The sequence below is a fragment of the Delphinapterus leucas genome, chromosome 1 (genome assembly GCF_059928025.1).
Source record: "Delphinapterus leucas isolate spDelLeu-1000000601 "Yukka" chromosome 1, BTC_Dleu_Yukka2, whole genome shotgun sequence".
NCBI classification, from domain to species: domain Eukaryota; kingdom Metazoa; phylum Chordata; class Mammalia; order Artiodactyla; family Monodontidae; genus Delphinapterus; species Delphinapterus leucas.
In genome coordinates, this window is record NC_143129.1 from 50,682,548 (window position 1) to 50,706,914 (window position 24,367).

Below are 24,367 nucleotides of genomic sequence, written 5' to 3' on the forward strand. Positions count from 1 at the left end.
TTTTGTGTATATACTCTAATGAGCATATATACATATATATTTACTTCCTAGCTCACATACTTAAAAGGCAGAGGACACTGTATAATAATCTATGCAAAAAGGAGGAGGAGGAAGATAGAGAAGACTATCTTCTGCAAATTTTTCTTTCAATCAATATTGCATTTAAAAGAAAACATACTTAGTAAAACAAACAAAATAAAATCTTTAAGTAAAACAAGAATTATATTTTAGATCAGCTAAAAATTTAGATGATCTGATACTTAATGGAAACAGATATTTGTTGATGAATAACTAAAAATCTGTTCAACTGCAGAATTCAATCTTAACGTACATTACAAAACTGTCACAAATACAGCAAAACTGTTTGCTTTAAAAAACAAGAAAAATTTTAAACCTATTTTAAAGAAGAAAGAAAGAGTTCATTGAATAGTGGATTCTTGATCATTATAGCTGCCCTACAATGCACTTGATTAAAAAAGAATTAATGGAGAAAATTAATTTCTTCTTGGGAGCAGTGAGTCTCAAAACTGACAATTTTCAGGTTGATATTGTAGAAATATCGCATATGGCACATTTAACACAAAGCAATTCTGCTGTCTGGTATTTTTGCGTGCAAACCTTAAGAAAGTTTGTTGGCATGTTTCTCAAACAAAATATAAATTGACTTAATATTTATATTTAACTTTATAAATGTCAAAGGATGAAAACTGACCTTTCTTCTTCCAAATGAGATTTGGGGGTGGAATACCACTTGATTCACACAATAGACTAATAAGATGCCCTTCAATGACTGTAAGTTGAGCAAGTTCATCAGAACCATAAATATTCGGTGGTACTGAAAGATTAAAAAAAGGAAAAATACTATTTTACACTCAAAAATAAAATTTCCCTAACACTTTGCATGTAAAAATAAAAAAGGTTCCCACTCAAATGGTACATGTAAATAATTTAGCACTTGAGGTTGACCTATCAACACCACATTAAAAGTCAACTGTAAGACCTAGAATAAATACCTAATAGCAGACTTCCCATTTTCACAGATAGAAACTTAATTATCAAAATACTCAGAGTGATATAAAAAGGAGATACAGTCTAGATATTTAGACATCTTGCACCAAAAGAAATGAAGACACTTAGCAAATTTAAATTTAACCCAGTCATTGTGCCTCTCCAGCTTTGATATCTCAGATGTTGAACAGAATAGAAAGACATCAGGCATATAACATATAGTAAAGAACAGAGGTAAGGAATTTGATCTGAGAAACAGACATGCTACCTATCCTAGATTGCACAGTCTGCATCCCCCCACTGATCTCCAGCTTCTGCTTGGAACTCTCAAAGTGAATTCTGACTACCCACACTTTACTCAAAGAGGCTGAGTCTGCATTTGCTGGTTGAACTCTCCCTTGGGACACTTTTCTGGCTGCAGCATTATCACGTGATAGATGCTTATCCTCCCAAGCTCCTGGGAGTTGAGGAGTGGGAGAATCCTCCTCACCGCCAATGCTGCTTCCAGCCATTGTTCAAGCACCCCCATGAAAGTCTCTATTCTTTTGAGGCTCATGTCATCCATTTACTTCTTTTTTTCTTATCACCATCTGTGAACCTGTCATTCTTTTTCCATTCACTGAACAATTTGGTACTTGTTTTTATCCTTTCTCTTTATATGAAGACCTGCCACATTCTGTATGAACTCAATATCCACACGTCTAAACACCTGGCTACTCAGTTCCTTGATCTGCTCATCCTGTTCTCCATCAGAGGCCATACCCTTTTCACCATCTAGAACATTTCTCCTATTAATTTATAAATTTAGGCCACTTTCTGACAACTGCTCTATCCTTATAGCTCTTTCACTCAACTATTCCCAATTCTCAGTTCAATGACCTAATTGAATCTCAAGTCCTTAAACCTCTCAGAAGCCTCCCAACCTAGCTGCTTACTCTTTTATTTACCAACTTCACTATCCAACTTAGATTTCATGATCAGTAATTTCAGCTAGTCCTCTGCCAATATTTTCAACTGCCTGGCACCATTGCTCTTCCTTTTTGGCAATACCCTTAACTTGGGATGAATCCTATAGTTCACTCTGTCATCACCTATCCCACAGATGAAAATTCTACAGAAGAAAATGACAACTACACAAATTGCCACCACTATAAATTCAGGATCTCCAGCCCAAACTCCACCTCCTCTACTCCCATGGCTTCCATTAATACAAATACTTGCAAATCTGTACCTGTAATGCAGATACTCTCTGAGATCTGGACTTTTATATCTGACTACTTAACATCTCATCTTGGAGGCCTTTGAGGCACTGTCAAACTCAACTTGCCCCAAACTGAACTCAGTAACCAGTGTCATTGTCTTTCTTCTTAAGCTCTCTATGCCTACATGTGGCATAGTACCTAGAACACAGAGTCACTCTATAAATGATTTTTGAGGTCTCAACTTTCTCTCCCCTATCATTCATTCTTACATTGACTGCGACCTGCTTTCCTCTTTAAGAGGCATTGGTCTACTCAGTTGTAAAGTACACTTTGTATTTTATGCCTCATTTGGCTTCTCTGCAATGTGTGCCATTATTCATTCATTCATTCACTCATCTATCTAACCACGTCCAACTTATTTGTTGTCCATGTTCTTCTTCTGGGAACACCATTGTCCCTTAGTTTCCATGACACAAGCTTTACCCAGTTTTCCTCCTCCCTCTTTGACTGTTCCTTCTCAGTTTCCCATTTGGGGGTCTCTTTTTCTGTCTCCCTTCTTATGTGATATGTGAGGGTCATTCTATACAGTACTCTTTTGTACACATTCTTCTTATTCTCGCTAAGGGATCTCAACTACTACGTATACACTCATGTCTCTAACCTCACATTTTTAGCTGTTATCTCTTTCTCCTGAGCTATAGGCTCATAATTCTGATGGCATAGAGGACAGCTTCACATGAATAGTCTACAGGTATCTCTAATACAGCATTTTAAAAATGAATTCTTCATCTCACTTTCTAATTGATCACTCCAAATTTTTCTTTTTCTTTTCTTTTTTTTTTTCAACCTTTACTTGATAAGACTTAGCTCACTGTTGTCCATATTGGGAGTTATACAAATATTTTCCCCATTTGAAAGAAATGAGAAGAGAAAGGAAAGAAAGGAAATATGAAGGGAGAAAAAGGATGGAAGGAGGTAGGAACAAAAGTGAATGATACATAACAAATATGTAGTAAATATAATGTACTGCATAGTAAACTCTGTCGTTTAAAAGTAAATCCTTTTACAGGTGAATGATAATACTTCTTACAATTTTCCTCAAGATTTTTAAAAATGATAATAATGATTTATAATTAACAAGTCATTTTTTAAATTTATTTTTATTTTTTTATATTTATTTTATTTATTTATATTTTATTTATTTATTTATATTTATAAATAAATTTATATATTTATTTATATATATTTATATATATATAAATATATATTTTATTTTATATATATTTTATATTTTTTGATATATAAAATATATATATAATATATATAATATATATTTTATATACATTTATATATATATATTATTTATTTATTTATTTATATTTTGTTTTATTTATTTATATTTATTCTCTATTGGAATTAGATTACTTCCTCTACCTATTTTTATTTTAAAATGTGTTTTTGAATTAACTTTTATAATCAAAGGTAAATTTCAGGTTATTATATCAAAAATTAAAAAGTTTAAACAAATACAATCAAAATTAAGAGAGCTTAATACGTTATAAATGAATTTAAAGAAGTACTTAAAATAAAGGTGAATATGTAGGAAATGGGAACACTTTTGAATATAGTGTAACAACTACAGTGATATAAAAGTTGTGACTATTCCTAAGAATTATCTTGATTAGTAACAGTAAAACTTCAAGCAAGAATAGCTTTGCACATTCGTCAGCGGAGTAATCCCATCTCCCACCCACAGGTGCATGTGTCCTCTTTCTCTCACACAAATATAATTCACATACACAATTTAGCCTTTTGACTCATTTTCAATTGACCAACACACTCTCTGTTCATGGAGAACACTCAATCATTAGAGGATCTCAGTTGTAGAAGCTAAAAGGCATATTAATCAGGCAGGAGAGCAGAACTGTTCTACATCAAAGTTACAGTGACCAACATGTTTAGGTTCAAGAAATCTGTCTAGTTGCTCTTGAATTAATTATATAAGCTGATAGTCAGGACAGTTCAGCATCATTTAAACATATTAATTAGTGTCCATGTCTGTATTATGATCAATTTTAGTTACGTGGTTGGTTATTTTAAGAACTGACACAAAGAATCAAAGATTAAACCACAAGCTGTATCATTTGCTTTACAATCAGGGGCTGATCCCACTTACCCCAAATGTTGACATTATAGTTTTTCTCAGTTTTTCCAGCAACATTTGTTGCCTCACAAGTGTAACGACCACTATCTTGAACCTGAGCATCTTCAATCTGAAAACAAAATCATGCTTTGAAACCACAGTTTCTATTTTGTAAGTAACGGGGGCTTTTCTATTAATGTTATTTGTGATCTCTGATTTTTCATTTGTGTTCTGAAGGTTTTCAAACATATAAAAAATAGAGGGAACAGTAAAATGGATGGCTATATGCCCATCACCCATATTCAACACTTATCAAGATTCAGCAATTCTTTTATGTCATACCTTATTTGAATCTCATTAATTTTACTGGTTGAAGGTCTAGAAAGGCCTTTTAAATATGATTCAGATAAAATAACAAAAAAGTCACAATTAATTTCTGAATATGTTATTCAGGGCTTTAAATATACAATCTTTCCATGCCCAGGTCCTTGTTCAGTAAAATAATACCCATACTATTAATTTATTATGTCTTCTCCTATATTGGGTTTGTAAGCTTCTTCAAGCCAGGTATTATACTCAATTAGTCTCAATCTCCTAATACCCAGTTTGGTGCTTGGTAGATAACTGAATACCAGTAAATACTTTCCATATATTTATCTGCAACATACATTAATACTCATTTATCATTTATTCATAGACCTTTCAGCAGTTATTGAGAATCTTGTACCAGGTACTATAGGTAAAAGATACAAAGAAGTATGGTGTAATATATGGTTTCTGACTTGAGTTTTCAATCTAGTTGAGAATATAATGTATGTGAACATAAAAAAAGAGTTTAATAATAAACAAGGTATAAATAAGAATATAAGATAATCTAAGAGGTACAACAAACAGTATATAATTGCTGAAAGCTTTGAAATCAATTGCTAAAACATTCAAAAGAGAATCATTGGAGTTGGAGTTATCATTAAAAGTATTTAGTACAGCAGGGGTACACTAGAAGTTTTCATTTCCATGAGGTCTTCGCCCTATGTTCCTTCCTATGGACCCACACATTCCAGGGCGCCTGGCTAGCCTCAGTGGTGGAGACTCAGTGGATCCTAGGATTTCTTCACCATCACCTCTCTCCTGGCTTCCCAACTCTATTGGGATCCGTGCTCTGAAGAAATGAACTTCTCTACTCACTAAAATTTGCTAGGAGAGTTCTAATCACGTATAGCTCTCCCCTAGCAGTGCTGGGACCTGTGGTTTGTACAATCGTCTCCCTCTATCATTCAGTCAGAGCTGAGGTTTGAGAATTCTACCAGCTGCTTTCTTGAACTCTGGGGTCTGCCTCTGAGAAGGGGCAGTGCTTTTTGCTTTTTTTTTGCTTTTTTTCCCCCTATATAGCTCAATTGACTTATCCTACTTTCCTCCATCAGTGACTCCGGCCTTTCCTTCCTCACTGGCTCCATCATTACAGGATCATAATTCCGAACAACTCCATCCTCTTGCCTCCAATATACACTTTCACCTCCCTCTCACTCTCTCCTATACTTCTATCCTCCTTGTGTAAGCGTCTTAGTTTCCTTTGTGTTGAAAATCATTATCCATTTCCCAAGACTCTCCTTGTTGGACAGTAATAATATTCCTTTACCAAGAAACTATGTGGTGTAGTGGTTAGCAGCATGGATTCTGAAGCTATACTCCTGTATTCAAATCCCATTTCTGCCTCTGAGTAACCGTAGGCAGATTACTTAGCCATTCTTTCAATTCTAAATACGGTTATTGAGGATTTTATAAATACTCCAATGGCCTGTTGGCTTCCTGAATCCTGATTCCTTAAGTTGGCTTTCAATGTTAGCTCTTATTTCGCTTAAATCAACGTAGTCCACCTTATTTCCAAAATTCACTTTGTTAAATTGTTTCAGTCACACTAGCTTACTTGCTTCCCGTAATCAGGCCTTTTGTCCTATCTACCCATAAAAAGCCAAGTAGCTTTCCAAGACTATTCTGGACAACCACAGCCTCACGTTTTGCTATCTTTCCCAAATGTACTGTCTATATCATCCACTTGGTAATTAACTTAGAGACTTGGAGCACTCATTGCATTTTTCATGAGCTGTTAAATTTTCATATATTTATGCAAAATTGGAAGACATTTTGCATAAATGTGTCATACTTTTTTGCATCCCTATGCAGAGCACCTAGAATGGGTATTTGCTGATCGGCTGAATGACTGAAGATGATGCACTCCTTAGAATATTTCTATAATATTTTCCTAGAAGTATTTTTGAATGGCTTCTGGCTACAAACATGAATTGACAGTTAAGTATAATATTTAAACATTCCTAAGCATGAAACTGAAAAATATTACAAACCTCACTAATAAAAGGGTTCCTAGAATTTTATAAGATGAAATTAGTAGAATACTTGTAAAGTTTAATAGGGGTACTATTTTGATAGTGGTAATACCAAAGCCATGAGTTTAGGAATAATATAAGAAGCAATAAATGAATCTATAGGCTTACCTTTAACACACTTCCATTTTCAGTGACACTGAGGCCTGGTTTCTTCAGCAAGGGGTGGCCGTCTTTTAACCAGGTCAGAGTCGGTGGGGGAATTGCATCACTTTGACATAGTAACTCCACAGCTTGGCTAATGAGGATAGAGACGTTCTGTTCTTCTCCCATAATATTTGGTGCAACTAAGTGAAAGATGGGTTTTCCCTCAGGATAAAAGAGGCCAGCATACTGCTTATCTTTATTAATCATCAGGACATATACTGAATAACTTTATTAGTTCTTTTAAGACGTAGGATCACAGTAATTCTAACATACCCTCTGCACATCATTTCGTTCAGAATCAAGTGTTCATAAATCACTGATTAATGTGTTCCTGTTGAACAGAAATAGTTTTTTCACTAACTTTTCATGTAAAAAAGTTTTAGAACTGGAAGTTCTCACCAAGTGCCCACTTAAGAAACTTCTTGAACTAGATGTCACCACTTAAGATTTTCAAAGTATTAAACCACTCATGAAATATTTTGGAAATAACAATGAATTAAAAGCAAACACATTTTTGATGTTTATTTTTGCAAAAGAAAATCAATTTCATAAATACAGAGGCAAAATACAAAAATAGAGTTGAAAGAGATCATCCTGTCCCACCTCACAGTTTGCAAAACATAAGATGGGTGACAGATAAGAGCTTATTTGAAATAACGTGACTAATTGGTGGCAAAACTAGGAGTCTTCTGACTTGCAGTTTAGAGCTCATTTTGGTTTTTCATGGTGCCTTGTCAGTTTTCTATGGAATAAAGACCATGTGGGATAAATGATACATTAAAGACCAAACTAAAACAGTGACCAGCTGTACAGCATACAACTACATAAAAAGAAGAAATGAGTTGAAATTTTAATGAGATTAAAATTAGAATTCCCTGGCTATAGGGCTTGTCAAATCCTGAAATATGTTCTTGGAGAAGTTTAAGGAACTGCATTCCCTTGGGTGTATTAAAAAATAGAGTAAACAATCATTTGTCTCAGATGGTCGAGGTACAGCCCTGCCAAGAATTAGACGGTGGGCTCCATAAGCTCTCAAGGACTCTTTCAGGCTTATATTTATAATAATTCAAAATCATGAACTAATGATAAAATCAGGCCTGTTATAAAAGGGCCACTCCAAAAAAGCACAGAGGGGAATTTCCTCAGCCATTTCTCACTAAATCCCATAACTATTTACGATTGTAGGAAACATACCATATTTGTAGTTTTTTTGGTTTTGTTTTTTTTTTACAAGAAAGGTTAAGTTTCATTGAAATGAATCCTAAAGGATTTTCCAAATGCTTTGGTAGAAATAAGATTTTTGTGGTAAGGAACATTATGATAGTCCATTGGCCATTGTTTCCAGCTTGGTACTGTTGCATGTGGCAAAATGACAATGAACGCAGGGTACTTAAGCTAGTCCCTATAGCTTAAGGGGCTATAACCAGGAGGTTATATAACCGTGTTCTATAACCAGGAGGTTTCTCTGCTACCATGTCTTTTACACAGGGAAAGGCATTTGAACTAGAGGGTATTTCTTATGCTGTTTCTGGATGCAGGACTTGTGCTAAACCCAAAGGAAATGAGGCTAACAAAAGAAACTCCATGCACAATGGTTGGAACAGATCAGTGGAACTTTTGGGCAGAGATCTGTGATGCCCATCCTGCTAAATTTAACAGCACAACAGACATGTGGCTTTCCAAAAGCTTAAAGTAATCTACGGGTGACAGAAAAGAGTGGGATTCTTTTTAACACGTGAGACAACAGGTAAAAGATATACAACTAGTCTGTTTGAGATGAAAACTTCTATAATCTCAGCAAAATCAGCACAATGAGTGCCATCTTCTAAGATATTATGAAAAAAAGATATATTCACCAGTCTTAGCATAGAGAGTCCTAAATACAACTTCACAGTTGGAAATAATTTCAGGTTAACTGTGGATAAAAATGTACCACAACTATATAAAATATGTTTATCTCAGATTATTTGTAGAATTTACAAAAGAGCATGGATTCTTTATGACTGCTTGTAGACGTAAAAGTCAGAAACAATTCAAGAAAGCAGAATGCTAATTTATTTCCAAATTTTTTCCTTCAATTACTTTTCTTTAAGCTAAATGAGTTGAATCAAGCTCAATTTTTTTCAATTGAGAGGAAAAATACAAAAACAGTAGAGTATTTGTTTCTTAAAGAACATAAATTAAAGCAAATCTAATTACAGTCAAGGATATATATTACCTCAGCACAACTATTCTTTTCTGCCCTGTCTTTCATTTCCAACTTTTCGTTTAGTCTGAGAAGAGAACAAGCTTCTACCCTTTAGATCCTCAGCTTCCTTAGATGTTATCCCTATACTGCTTTGCAGTCAGGTTGCTTAGGAAGGGGTGTGTTGTGTCTGTTTCTCATCCTACGCATTATACTTGTGAAATGTAATTACACAAGTCAGAACTGCCACAGGGTTATGCTTGTTAAAACACTGGGGAGTGTGTGATCTCTAAGAACGTTCTCAGGGCTTCAGTTTAAAGATAAGGTACTACAGGAATCCAAAGCATTTAAAAACTCTATTCTCATGTTTCAGCACCTAAGAGTATGGTGATGCACACTCCAAACTGATACCAGGGAGAAACAGTTTTAATGAACTACTCTTGTAATTGTAGGGAAAGCTATTTTACACAGTGTCTGCTCCTCCTACACCACCACACTCTACAATGTAAATCTGATGGGGACTTAACCTCTGAGGCTGCAGAATCATCATGCACCAAATAGATCCAAGATTGCCAAGGTTACTATCACAAATTTAGGAATATAATTTAGGGACATAATACGAATAGTAGAGCATAGATTGGAAGCTAATTTCCCATTAAAAACCTGTTTTAATCTGGCACTTCTTTAACATTCAAAATATATACACACAGCAAGCTACTAAAACACATACGCACATTCTAAAACATACGTATGGGCTGGCTAGCCACTTGACTTTTATAACAGAGGGAAGATTCTGGTTTTCAGACTAAAAAGGTAGTATGGGGGTACTTAATAAATGATAAAAAGTAGTGACGCACATCTTCATAACTCCTGAAAAATATCAACTCTCTATCACCTCCCAGGTCCACTTTTGACACTAACCAGTGCAGAAATGGAAGCAGCCAATCCCAGATTTTCAGTGCTGACTAAAACCCAGTGAATACCGATGTTTGCTTGCTCATCTGCTTGCTTGTTCATGATTGAAGGAGCTACTGTGTCACATACTTAGACTGATGCATCATTCTCTAAGGATAGTTTAGATTGGAAACATTCCAGTTCTTCATAAAGCATAAAAGTGACCCATTAAGGGAAGGAGTTAGATTCCTTGCAGTTGGGCATTTTAGATCCTCTGTTATCTCAGACACAGAGCACCAGCTGGAGGCTAGATACAGACCCATGCCAAGTGCAGAAGCAACAAAAAAGAGGGATGCATAATGAGCCTTGGGTAATTTATTGATGCCAACTGGGGTTTTTTAGCTTAATTAGAGATGTATGGCATCCATGTTGAAACAAGGGGCCTTTTTATTAAAAAATTTGGACTTATTACGTAAGTTATTTGTGATGATTGCATTTGTTTTGGCAAACTCAAAAAGGGAAGTCAATCCACATGGCCTGGAGGTAAAAAAAAAAAAAAAAAGTAATATATTTTGAACAGGAGTAAATTATTTGGAAGTGAGGTAGGACTTAGAAGAGAAGGCCGGCATTAAACAGATACTCTTTGAGGACTACAGAACAAATCCACTATTCCAGGAACCAAGAATATAATGCAAGTAAAACCCTGAAAAAGTTCTAAATGCAAAGGTATACTAAAATGTGAAATGACAAGTATAATCTATGAATGGAGGCCATTGAGGCCCCAACTTTGTTCCAGGGGCCTCTTGGTGTGATGGAATCAGACCTTTCCTTTTGTACCTTACAGCTGCATCATAGGTAGGAAGAAAAAAGACTTGAGTTTTGCCTAAGTTTATGTTTAGTTTAACTTTTGCTTCTCAAATATCCTTTAATTCATAGACATAGTACTGACTATAAAATATGCTGATTATACATATAATTGAAAAGTAAGAAAATCCAGGCTTCGAGTAGAATAGATCAAGAGAGCTACTTGAACAGAGCCTTGCTTTAGGGAGAAGAATGTCTTCCAAACTGCAAAGATCTCTCCATAGTCATGTTCTTCAGGGTGCTCCATAAAAACAACACCCTACATGCTGGATGTATGCATCTTTATTTCTCAGAACTTCAATAAAGGAAAATCAAAGTCAAATATAAGGCAGAAAGGGTGACTCTGATTTAATTAACCTTGTAATATTTTGATAATTTCTATTGTTCATAACTCTTTATTGTCAAAAACTTTCTTAACTTCCTCAGTGATATTAGGACTTAAACACAGCTGTATCAGAGCAGAAGTAATTATTAAAATGTCTCACCATATACTCTGAGGTCAATGTCCCTTTGTTTCTCCCCAGCAGCATTTACTGCCACACAGGTGTATCTCCCCGTATCACTGATTTGCGCGCTGGTCAAGGCTAGGATGCGGCCCCCAGACAGAACCTGTTGATGAATAGAAAGCTAAATAACCAACATATCTCCTGAGAATTGTAGGTGTAAACATACTTTTTCAATTATTTTCTGAGATTGATCAACTGAACATTTGCCTCTAGAAGGATTTCTACTTGGATGTTTTAAAGAGGGCAAGCATCATTTAATCCCCTTCTCATCTTATCTGTGGAGGATGACAAAGGCTAGAACCAAACTTGGTAATAACCACTGAACACATACAGGATCTCTACATACAGGATCAAATGAAGATCCAACTTAATCAATATTTACTACAGAAAGAGAAAAAGCCACCAGGGGAGAAAGATAAGAAGTGGGAATAAGAGGAGCTAATCCTCCTCTTAATTTTTCTTTGAGAGAAAAAGTAAGAAGGTAAAATTAACAGCATGGTAGCAGTCAAATAAATTAATTAGTCACATTCATTGTCCTTTTATCCCACTGATGTAGTTGTACCTTTAATATTGACATGGACTCTGGATAGTCTATGATCCCAAATTCTGCAAGCAATGGATTTTCAAGAAAAGTTCAAGAAGTAGAATGGTGGAATAACTATGCTCTCTGCTAAGCATAGCAAAATTGAAGTACACTTTCAATGAGATATATGTGTTTTGTATTTTAAATTTTGAGTCAGTGCAATGTACTTAAATTTTTTTGTCAGACTCAAATTTCACTTCTCATAATTCTGCCTTTATAATTTTTCTTTATATGATGTTTTAGTAGAAGTAAATATACTCTGTGTAAATATTTACTCTGAAGTAAATATTCTGATTATTTCCAGACATTTAAATATAACGTCTACCAAAAAATTCCTGTTTTTATTGTTGATGAACATTTCTTTGCATAGGGTATCTTTTATGGTGGTGGCAGAGAGTGGGGGGGGAGTAGAAAGTATATAAAACAATGATCAAAATACAGCACTACATATGAGATAAGGGAACTCTTAGATATACTGAGCTTTTAATGAATTGTTTAGAAATCACAACTGTGTGCCCATGGTATTTATGGATGTACATGTGTACATGTTTGGATAACATTTGTGAATACTTGCTCTCCAAATCCCTTTAAGAGTTTTACTTGTTTATACTTCCTGTATTGAATACTTAGATGGTAGATTTCACTTAAGGAATGACAGAGAGTACCTGTATCCCATTAGTGAAACTAGCGACAGGGCTCCCATCTTTCAACCAGGTCAGACTTGGGGCAGGGATACCTCTGGCTTCACATTCTAACCTCACCAGGTTATTAACTACCACTGCCACCATGTTATTGCTGCCAGAAATTGATGGGGGCACTGAAAAGGAATAAAAAAATAAATAAAATTAAGATATGTTAACATCATGGAATATTACATCTCAGAATAATAAAACTATATGTTGTGTCCACAGCAATGTTTTACATTTTTATTTCTTGATTTCCAGGCTTTGTGTGTATCTGTGTGTGTTTCCTTACACTGTATCTACTCTAGTATGTTAACTATGAACTCCTCTTAAAAGCATTATTAGAGATAATAACTTGGAAACATTTCTTGAACTAAAACCTATGATTCTGACAGACAATATTTACAAACAGGGCCATTGTCATTAGCTGATAAGATTGTTGATGACTATTTGCAGCAATTCATCTACAGAAAACTTAAGTTCAATAGCATGTGAAAACAGAGCATTTAATGGGAATCAGAAAATACAAACGCTTATCAGTTTTAGAATACTGCATTCTTAAGTAAAGATGACAACAACACATTCTGTTAAATATTTACACTAGAATTTTATAGATGCACTTAATCATTTTGAATGCTTCTTCACTCCAGGATGAATCTAGGAGAAACAGCACTAACCATGGACCTGTAGACTATAAAATAACTCTGTAGCTCCAGCTGAGTTGATGGCCACACATTTATATATGCCAGCATCTGTGATCTGGGTGCTTTCGATATTGATGATCTGTCCTCTGTTCAAGAAAGTCATGCTACTGGAACCTAATAGTGGACGATTATCTTTGTACCATGTAATAGCTGCAAGGGGAAGAGGACAGAAACCCATCTTTTTAAAACTTTTCATTTAAAAGCTCAATACACACCCTAAATCGAAGCTTAACTACAACAGTAACAATTGCTTTATTCTTATGCTTATCATCTTAGTTTAATCTGTTTAATTATCTCTCTAGGGTTGATTTTTAGGAGGAGGTAAACTTTAGAAAAACATGAATAGCCAAGCCAATATAAGAGTCCTGAAGTGAACTTATAAAAATAATATTCTTTACATTATCTCTAATGTATTAGTTGGCCAAAAAGTTCATTTGGGTTTTTCCATACAATCTTACAGAAAAATCTGAACGAATTTTTTGGCCAATCCAATATCAGTATTTGTTTGATAGCAAACTTTTAACCGATTCTATTTCTTTTGGTGTAGTATATATTCCTCTCATCTATAAAATTTTGTTTATGCATCTAATCAAAACCAAACATTATACACACTATTAGCCTCAAAATTTTTATATTATTATTGATTAGTATGAATAACTTACTGGTGATGAAAATCAACAATAGTCTCATCAAATGAATGATTTATTAAGATAATCAATTGAGACTAGATAAAAATATATTTTTCAACAAAAATTTATACACAATACCATTGTGGGTTTTCTGGCCATAGTAAGGACAATAAGATAATTATTCACATATTTCTACATTGTTTAAATGAGTAAATTATTTCATGTAGTTAAAAGCAATGAAAATTCAAAAATACCATCCACCTAATGATATCCTTAACAATATTTTACCCTTGAAATATATTCTATAATATTTCCCTATTAGTAATTACTATATTATGCTTATAAACAGATGTAGCAATTCGCAGAAATCTTAAAATGTTAATAAGCTACAGAGTCCACAAACACACCTACCAGGTGAGGGATTTCCAGTTGCCTTACACTCCAGCTGTATGGGGTTGTTCACTACCACGGTCTCATTCAGCATCTTCCCTGCATCCTCCAGACTGGGTGGTTCTGTAAGAAGCCCAAACAGATAATTAGCAAACACAAATAGGATATTTAAACTGAAATCGTTTGCTCACTGGGAATTAGTCATTTCTTTCTTCCTTTCTTTCACTTATATACAATGATATATTTGGAATAAAACTAAAGTATACTATTAAGTAGTACTGAAGAACAGGACGGAAAAAGATGTTAATAAGTTTTCTGGATCATCCATTTCTCTATGCCTAGACAGGAAAAGCCTTAGAACTGTAGAGTAGTAGAGCAGTAAAAGAAAGTTAAAGGAGTACTTTTTTTAATTCCAATAAATCTGACTGGTCTGATGATGAATTGCCTTTACCAAGAAGTAATCTAACACATTTGAACTCTTTCAGGGAAGGACATGGGTATTCCTCAAAATATCTGACTTTACCTTAGTACAGTACTATCTTAAACCATTTCAGAGGGATTAAAATCATTTTTGTTTGTTTATTAGAATTTTTTCTTTTGATATGAAAGTTACAATTAAATTGTTAGTAAAATAAAACAGAAAACTACATTTTCAACTTTAAATAATCACAGATAATGCTGCTCTATTTTTAATGTATTTATAAAGTAGGAATTCAGAAAGTCTAAGAGGCATAGTATAAAAGTAATGACAACTTGGAACAGCAATGCCCTACATCTTCTCCTGTCTCAAGGAGTGTAGGAGGGATGCCAGGAGAAAAACAAAATTACAAGTAAACTAGAGATCTTACCTTGGAAAAGATGCTACAGATATGTTAGCTTTAAGGTTTACATAAAAATACATTTTAAAGATTTGCTAAATTTAACTTATCCAATGCATGAGAGCCCCTGACCTCTGCCTCATATACAATTAAAAAATTGATCCATTAATCTAGCAAAAACAGAGAAAGGGGAAAGGAGAAAAGGGAACAAGAAAAATGATGAGAACTAAATAAGATGGCAGAAATAAAATCAAATATATAAATCAAGAGCATAAATGTGAATTAGTTCATTTTCTTGGTCAACAGAGAAAGATTTAACACTATTTGAGGGTTAACAGTATTTTTTAAAATTAAAAAGCACAAGTAAAAGAATTGCAAAAATGTTGACAATAAAGAGCTGGAAAAGGTATACCAGAACAACAAGTGTGATATCAATTTCTGACATACTGTTATACAAGACAAAAATAATGCTTTCTATTGACTGAACTGTTACAATTCAGAAAGAATCCACTATAATGATAATGCTTTATGCACTGAATAAAAAAGCAAAAATTGTTAAATAGCAGAGAAAATTTGAAAAACTGAAAAGTACTATATTTTAGTACACCTTTCTTAGAAATTGACTATGCAGTGAAACAAAACATAAAGTTACAAATAATTTGAGAACTAAAATTACCCATCCATACTGTATGTGTGTATATATATTACATATAATATACACATACATATGTATTTGTGTATTTATGGTTAACAAAGAATACGTATTATTTTCAAGTGCCAACAGAATATTTTCAAAACAGACTATATATTAGGCCATAAAAATGTCAATAAAGCATTTATAACCACAATTTAATAAAACCATAAAAAAATAACAGAACTCAGTAATAAAATATAAAGTTCCCTACATGGAGAAAGAATTTATTAAAAAGGAAATCAAGACAAAAGTATAGAAGTAGAAAAAATAAATTAGAATGAGATTGATGAAAAACTAAAACCTATGGAATGTCACTAAACAGTAAGTACTCAAAAAAAATCTTAAAGCCCTAATTAATATATTAAAAACTAAGAAATAATGAAAATAAATGTTCCAATCTTTCAACTCAGATTCCAGAAAAAGACCTATAAAATAAGCCAAAGAAGTCAGGAATAAAGAAATAATAAAAATAAAAGCAGAAGACTACACCAAAGAAAACAAACAAGCAAAAGAAATAACAAAAGAAGACAATAAAACTCAAAGCTGGTTTCTGACAAGTTTAAAATAAAGTCTGTCCTCAAAAGTAGATGTTCTTTTGAGTCATATTTATTTTCTTGGAAGTTGTTCCTAAAGACAAAGCCTAGATTCCACTTCTCCTTCATACCTGTAGTTCCTTTGTATCCATCTAATGCAATGTATTAACCCCTCCTGCTTGAAATGCCTAGAATGTTTCTGTTTTCTGCACTAAATTCTGATTTATGATATGGTATTTAAGGACAAAAGACCTTTAAATATGGCTATCTGACTTTTCCAACTGGAAAGGAAAAATAATTAGTCCATGGCGCCTTCTTTCAAAACAGTTATTTAAATACTAACTTGAAGCCTTCTGCACTAAAGTGATCACTGAAGGCTTTGACAGACTATGTAGCAGCTGCAATAAAACAACATGGTAAGAATAAGAAATAAAAGAGCTGTGGAGTGGGCTGGCTATTTTTCATTCCACTAAAGGACTGAAAGAAAAAAAGATTAGATATCAGCAAGAATGGCAGAGTAAAGACTGAAAATACATGCCTCCATTAAAAAACAAAAAAGAACACTGGAAAAATTATCAAAACCAACTTTTTCACAACTCTGGAAATTAAACAAACACTTGCAATAATTAAAGAAGTGATTATTCAAGAAAAACAGCAAAATCTAATTAAGAACAGTGAGGTTTATGACATTTTATCTCACTCTATTCCCATCACTCTCTGCCTACCTCAGCAGTAAGCTTGAAAGCAAAGAGCTCTGCAACCACAGTGAAAAAAGCAGCCAAGTAGAAACTGGATAGTAGAATGCGTTTGGGTTCCAGGAAGGACCTTCAAGAGGGCCGAGGAGTAGGACGTGGAGATCAACTTCCTCCCCACAAATACACCAAAAATACACCTACGTGTGGACTAACTTCTACAGAACACTTACTGAACACTGGCAGAAGCCCTCAGACTTCCCAAAAGCCAAGAAACTCACCACGTACGTGGCCGTGTGGCTGACAGTCTTGGTGCTCCAGCTGGGTGTCAGGCCTGAGCCTCTAAGGTGGGAGAGCTGAGTTCAGGACATTGGACCACCAGAGACCTCCCAGCCCCACATAATATCAATCAGCGAGAGGTCTTCCAGAGATCTCCGTCTCAATGCTAAGACCCAGCTCCACTCAATGACCAGCAAGCTTCAGTGCTGGACACCCTATGCCAAACAACTAGCAAGACAGGAACACAACCCCTGCCATTAGCAGAGAGGCTGCCTAAAATCATAATAAGCTCACAGACACCCCAAAACACACCACTGGATGCGGTCCTATTCACGAGAAAGATAAGATCCAGCCTCATCCAACAGAACACAGGAACCAATCCCCTCCACCAAGGAAGCCTACAAAATGTGCCAAACCAAAGTTATCCACTGGGGACAGACACCAAAAACAAAGGGGAACTAGGACCCTGCAGCCTGCGAAAAGGAGATCACAAACACAGTAAGTTAAGCAAAATGAGAAGACAAAGAAATAAGCAGCAGATAAAGGAGCAAGGTAAAAACCCACTAGTCCAAACAAATGAAGAGGAAATAGGCAGTCTACCCGGAAAAGAATTCAGAGTAATGATAGTAAAGATGATCCAAAATCTTGCAAATAGAATGGAGATAATACAAGAAACGTTTAACAAGGACCTAGAAGAATAAAGAGCAAACAATGATGAACAACACAATAAATGAAATTAAAAATACTCTAGAAGGAATCAATAGCAGAACAAATGAGGCAGAAGAACAGATAAGTAACCTGGAAGATAAAATAGTGGAAATACCTACTGCAGAGCAGAATAAAGAAAAAACAATGAAAAGAACTGAGGACAGGCTCAGAGACCTCTGGGACAACATTAAACACACCAACGTTCGAATTATAGGGGTCAGAGAAGAAGAAGAGAAAAAGAAAAGGACTGAGAAAATATTTGAAGAGATTATAGTTGAAAAATTCCCTAACATGGGAAAGGAAATAGTTAATCAAGTCCAGGAAGCACAGAGAGTCCCATACAGGGTAAATCTAAGGAGAAACACGCCAAGACACATATTAATCAAACTAATAAAAATTAAATACAAAGAAAAAATATTAAAAGCAGCAAGGGAAAAGCAACAAATAATATACAAGGGAATCCCCATAAGGTTAACAGCTGATCTTTCAGCAGAAACGCTGAAAGCCAGAAGGGAGTGGCAGGACATATTTAAAGTGATGAAAGAGAAAAACCTACAACCAAGATTACTCTACCCAGCAAGGATCTCATTCAGATTTGATGGAGAAATTAAAACCTCTACAGACAAGCAAATAGTAAGAGAATTCAGCACCACCAAACCAGCTATACACACATGCTAAATGAACTTCTCTAGGCAGGAAACACAAGAGAAGGAAAAGACCTATAAAAACAAGCCCAAAACAATTAAGAAAATGGTAATAGGAACATACATATCAATAATTACCATAAATGTAAATGGATTAAATGCTCCAACCAAAAGACAAAGACTGGCTGAATGGATACAAAAACAAGACATGTATGTATGCTGTCTACAAGAGACCCACTTCAGACCTAGGGACATGTACAGACTGAAAGGGAGGGGATGGAAAAAGATATTCCATGCAAAAGGAAATCAAAAGAAAGCTGGAGTAGCAATTCTCATACCAGACAATACACTTTAAAAATAAAGACTATTACAAGAGACAAAGAAGGACACTACATAATGATCAAGGGATCAATCCAAGAAGAAGATATAACAATTGTGAATATTTATGCACCTGACATAGGAGCACCTCAGTACATAAGGCAAATGGTAACAGCCATAAAAGGGGAAATCGACAGTAACACAATAATAGTAGGGGACTTTAACACCACACTTTCACCAATGGACAGATCATCCAAAATGAAAATAAATAAGGAAACACAAGCTTTAAGTGACACATTAAACAAGATGGACTTAATTGATATTTATAGGACATTCCATCCAAAAACAACTGAATACACTTTCTTCTCAAGTGCTCATGGAACATTCTCCAGGATAGATCATATCTTGGGTCACAAATCAAGCCTCGGTAAATTTAAGAAAATTGAAATCATATTAATTCTCTTTACTGACCAAAATGCTAGGAGAGTAAATATCAATTACAGGAAAAAAACTGTATAAAATACAAACATAAGGAGGCTAAAGAATGTGCTACTAAATAACAAAGAGATCACTGAAGAAATCAAAGAAGAAATCAAAAAATACATAGAAACAAATGACAATGAAAACACAATGACCCAAAACCTATGGGATGCAGCAAAAGAAGTTCTAAGAGGGAACTTTATAGCAATACAATCCTACCACAAGAAACAAGAAAAATCTCAAATAAACAACCTAACTTTACACCTAAAGCAATTAAAGAAAGAGGAACAGAAAAACCCCAAAGTTAGCAGAAGGAAAGAAATCATAAAGATCAGATCAGAAATAAATGAAAAAGAAAAGGAAATGACCACAAAGATCAATAAAACTAAAAGCTGGTTCTTTGAGAAGATAAGCAAAACTGATAAACCATTAGCTAGACTCACCAAAAGGAAAAGGGAGAAAACTCAAATCAACAGAATTAGAAATGAAAAAGAAGTAACAACTGACACTGCAGAAACACAAAGGATCATGAGAGGTTACTACAGCAACTATATGCCAATAAAATGGACAGCCTGGAAGAAAGGGACACATTCTTAGAAAAGCGCAACCTTCCAAGATTGAACTAGGAAGAAATAGAAAATAGAAACAGACCAATCACAGCACAGAAATTGAGAGTGTGATTAACAATCTTCCAACAAACAGAAGTCCAGGACCAGATGGCTTCACAGGAAAATTCTATCAAACATTTAGAGAAGAGCTAACACCCATCCTTCTCAAACTCTTCCAAAATATAGCAGAGGGAGGAACACTCCCAACCTCATTCTACAAGGCCACCATCACCCTGATACCAAAACCAAAGATGTTACAAAAAAAGAAAACTACAGGCCAATATCACTGATGAAGATAGACGAAAAAATCCTCAACAAAATACTAGCAAACAGAATCCAACAGCATATTAAAAAGATCATACACCATGATCAAGTGGGGTTTATTCCAGGAATGCAAGGATTCTTCAATATATGCACATCAATGTGATACACCATATTAACAAACTGAAGGAAAAAGGCCATATGATCATCTCAACAGGTGCAGAAAAAGCTTTTGACAAAATTCAATACCCATTTATGATAAAAACTCTCCAAAAAGTAGGCACAGAGAGAACTTACCTCAACATAATAAAGGCCATATATGACAAACCCACAGCCAACATCGTTCTCGATGGTGAAAAACTGAAACCATTTCCTCTTAAATCAGGAGCAAGACAATAATGCCCACTCTCACCACTATTATTCAACATAGTTTTGGAAGTTTTAGCCACAGCAATTAGAGAAGAAAAAGAAATAAATGAATCCAAATCAGAAAAGAAGAAGTAAAGCTGTCACTGTTTGCAGATGACATGATACTATACATAGAGAATCCTAAAGATACTACCAGAAAACTACTAGAGCTAATCAATGAATTTGGTAAAGTTGCAGGATACAAAATTAATGCACAGAAATCTCTGGCATTCCTGAACACTAATGATGAAAAATCTGAAAGAGAAATTAAGGAAACTCTCCCATTTACCATTTCGACAAAAAGAATAAAATACCTAGGTATAAACCTACCTAAGGAGACAAAAGACCTGTATGCAGAAAACCATAAGACAGTGATGAAAGAAATTAAAGGTGATACAAACAGATGGAGAGATATAACATGTTCTTGGATTGGAAGAAACAACATTGTGAAAATGACTATACTACCCAAAGCAATCTACAGATTCAGTGAAATCTCTATCAAACTACCAGTGGCATTTTTCATCGAATGAGAACAAAAAATTTCACAATTTGTATGGAAACACAGAAGACCCTAAATAGCCACAGCAATCTTGAGGAAGAAAAATGGAGCTGGAGCAGTCAGACTCCCTGACTTCAGACTATACTAAGCTACAGTAATCCAGACAATAAGGTACAGACACAAAAACAGAAATAGATTAATGGAACCGGATAGAAAGCCCAGAGATAAACCCACGCACCTATGGTCAATTAATGTATGACAAAGGAGGCAAAGATATACAATGGAGAAAAGACAGCCTCTTCAATAAGCAGTGCTGGGAAAACTGGGCAGCTACATGTAAAATAATGAAATTAGAACACTCCCTAACACCATACAGAAAAATATACTCAAAATGGATTAGAGACCTAAATGTAAGACCAGACATGATAAAACTCTCAGAGGAAAACATAGGAAAAACACACTTTGACATCAACCACAGCAAGATCTTTTTTGACCCACCTCCTAGAGTAACTGAAATAAAAGCAAAAATAAACAAATGGGACCTAATGAAAGTTAAAAGCTTTTGCACAGCAAAGGAAACTAGAAACAAGATGAAAAGACAACCCTCACAATGGGAGAAAATATTTGCAAATGAGTCAACGGACAAAGGATTAATCTCCAAAATATATAAACAGCTCACGCAGCTCAATATTAAAAAAAACAAATAACCCAATCCAAAAATGGGCATAAGACCTAAATAGACATTTCTCCAAAGGAAACATACAGATGGCCAAGAGGCACATGAAAAGGTGCTCAACATCACTAATTATTAGAGAAATGCAAATCAAAAGTACAGTGAGGGATCACCTCACACTGGTTAGAACGGGCATCATCAGAAAATCTACAAACAAAAAATGCTGGACAGGTTGTGGAGAAAAGGAAACCCTCTTACACTGTTAGAGGGAATGTAAATTGATACAGCTACTATGGAGAACAGTATGGACTTTCCTTAAAAAACTAAAAATGGAATTACCATGTGACCCAGCAATCCCACTACTGGGCATATACCCAAAGAAAGCTATAATTCAAAAAGACACATGAACCCCAATGTTCATTGCAGCACTATTTACAATAGCCAGGTCATGGCAGCAACCTAAATGCCCATCAACAGACAAATGGATAAAGAAGATGTGGTACATATATACAATGGGATATTACTCAGCCATAAAGAGGAACGAAATTGGGTCATTTGTAGAGATGTGTATGGACCCAGAGAGTGTCATACAGAGTGAAGTAAGTCAGATAAAGAAAAATAAATATCATATATTAATGCATATACATGGAATCTAAAAAGAAGTTACAGATGAAGCAGATTATAAAGCAGAAATAGAGACACAGATGTAGGGAACAAACTTATGGACACCAAGGAGTGAAAGAAGGGATGGGTGGTGGGATACGTTGGGCAATTGCATTTGACATATATACACTAATATGTATAAAATAGATAACTAATAAGAACCTGCCATATAAAAAATAAAGAAATAAAATAAAACTCAAAAAAAAAAAAAGAGCATGGGTAGGGACTTCCCTGGTAGCACAGTGGTTAAGAATCCGCCTGTCAATTCAGGGGACACAGGTTTGAGCCCTGGTCCAGGAAGATCCCGCATGCCGCAGAGCAACTAAGCCCGTGAGCCACAACTACTAAGCCTGCACTCTGGAACCCACGAGCCACAACTACTGAGCCTGAGTGCCACAACTACTGAAGCCCGCGCACCTATAACCCGTGCTCTGCAACAAGAGAAGCCACTGCAACGAGAAGCCCGTGCACCGCAATGAAGAGTAGCCCCCGTTCACCACACCTAGATAAAGCTCACACGCAGCGACTAAGACCCAACACAGCCAAAATAAATAAATTAATTAATTACTTCAAAAAAAAGAGCACTGGTAGAGGTAACTAATGGTGAAGACAGTAAAACTATATATTTTGCATATAACATTTTTTTCTCCTCTCTGAATTGAAATAGCATAAAGCAATTATAAATATGTATTGATAGGCACATGATGAGTAAAGGTGTAACTTTTAAAGGAGGGGAAAGGGAAGGGACCTATATAGTAGCAAAGTTTTTTATGCTATTGAAATTAAATTAGTATTAATCCAAATTATAACATTATTAATTAAGATGCTAATTGTAATACTCAGGGCAACCACTAAAAATGAACTCAAAAATATAGTAAAAAAAGAAAATATTTAACACAAAAAGGTAGTAATGGAGGAACATAAAAACAAAAATGACATAATACATATAAAAACACATATAAATGGTAGACATAAATCCTGTCATCTCAGTAATTACATTAAACGTACATGTATTAAACACTCTAAGCAAAAGGCAGAAGAGACTAGCAGAATGGATTTAAGAAGCAATACAGCAATAAAAACACGACCTGACTATATGTTGTCTACAAGTGACAAGCTTTAAATTCAAAGACACAAATAGGTTGAAAGTAAAAGGATGGAAAAGATATACCATGCAAACAGTAACCAAATAAGAATGGAGACTCTATACCAATATCAAACAAAGTAGATTTTGAAAGAAAAACTGTCACTAGCAACAAAGTAGGACATTTTAAAATGATACAAAGTATCAATTTATCAAAAAACATATGAGAAAACAACAGAGTCTCATATATTCACAAAACAACAGAGTCTCAAGATACATGGAACTAAACTATGCAGAATCAAAGGGAGAAAGACAATTCAACAATAAAGCCTGGAGATATCAATATTCCACTTGCAATAATGAACAGAACAATTAGACAAAAATCAACAAGAAAACAGTATGAAGTTTCCTCAGAAAATTAAAAATAGAACTACCATATGATCCAGCAATCCCATTTCTGGTTATATATCTGAAGGAAGTAAAATCAGTATCTCAAAGACATATCTGCACTCCTATGTTCATTGTAGCATTATTCACCATAGTTAAGACATGGAAACAACCTAAATGTCCGTAGACAGAGGAAAGGATAATGAAGATGTTATCTTTCTTCCTCTCTCTCTCTCCCCCTCTCATGTGTGTGTGTGTGTGTGTATTATATGTATTATCAT

General features: G+C 34.7%; 1 protein-coding gene across 1 annotated transcript in view; it reads right to left on the reverse strand.

The window, feature by feature from the left end:
- The window catches only part of HMCN1 (hemicentin 1), a 528,232-nt gene that overhangs the window by 193,664 nt on the left and 310,201 nt on the right, over window positions 1-24,367 (reverse strand). Inside the window, exons 37-43 of the mRNA XM_022593376.3 lie at window positions 14,359-14,460; window positions 13,292-13,468; window positions 12,597-12,748; window positions 11,328-11,451; window positions 6,864-7,039; window positions 4,387-4,483; window positions 713-835 (exon numbers count right to left, since the gene is read on the reverse strand). Of these exons, the coding sequence (XP_022449084.2) occupies window positions 713-835; window positions 4,387-4,483; window positions 6,864-7,039; window positions 11,328-11,451; window positions 12,597-12,748; window positions 13,292-13,468; window positions 14,359-14,460 (951 nt within the window). The remainder of the gene's footprint in view (window positions 1-712; window positions 836-4,386; window positions 4,484-6,863; window positions 7,040-11,327; window positions 11,452-12,596; window positions 12,749-13,291; window positions 13,469-14,358; window positions 14,461-24,367) is intronic.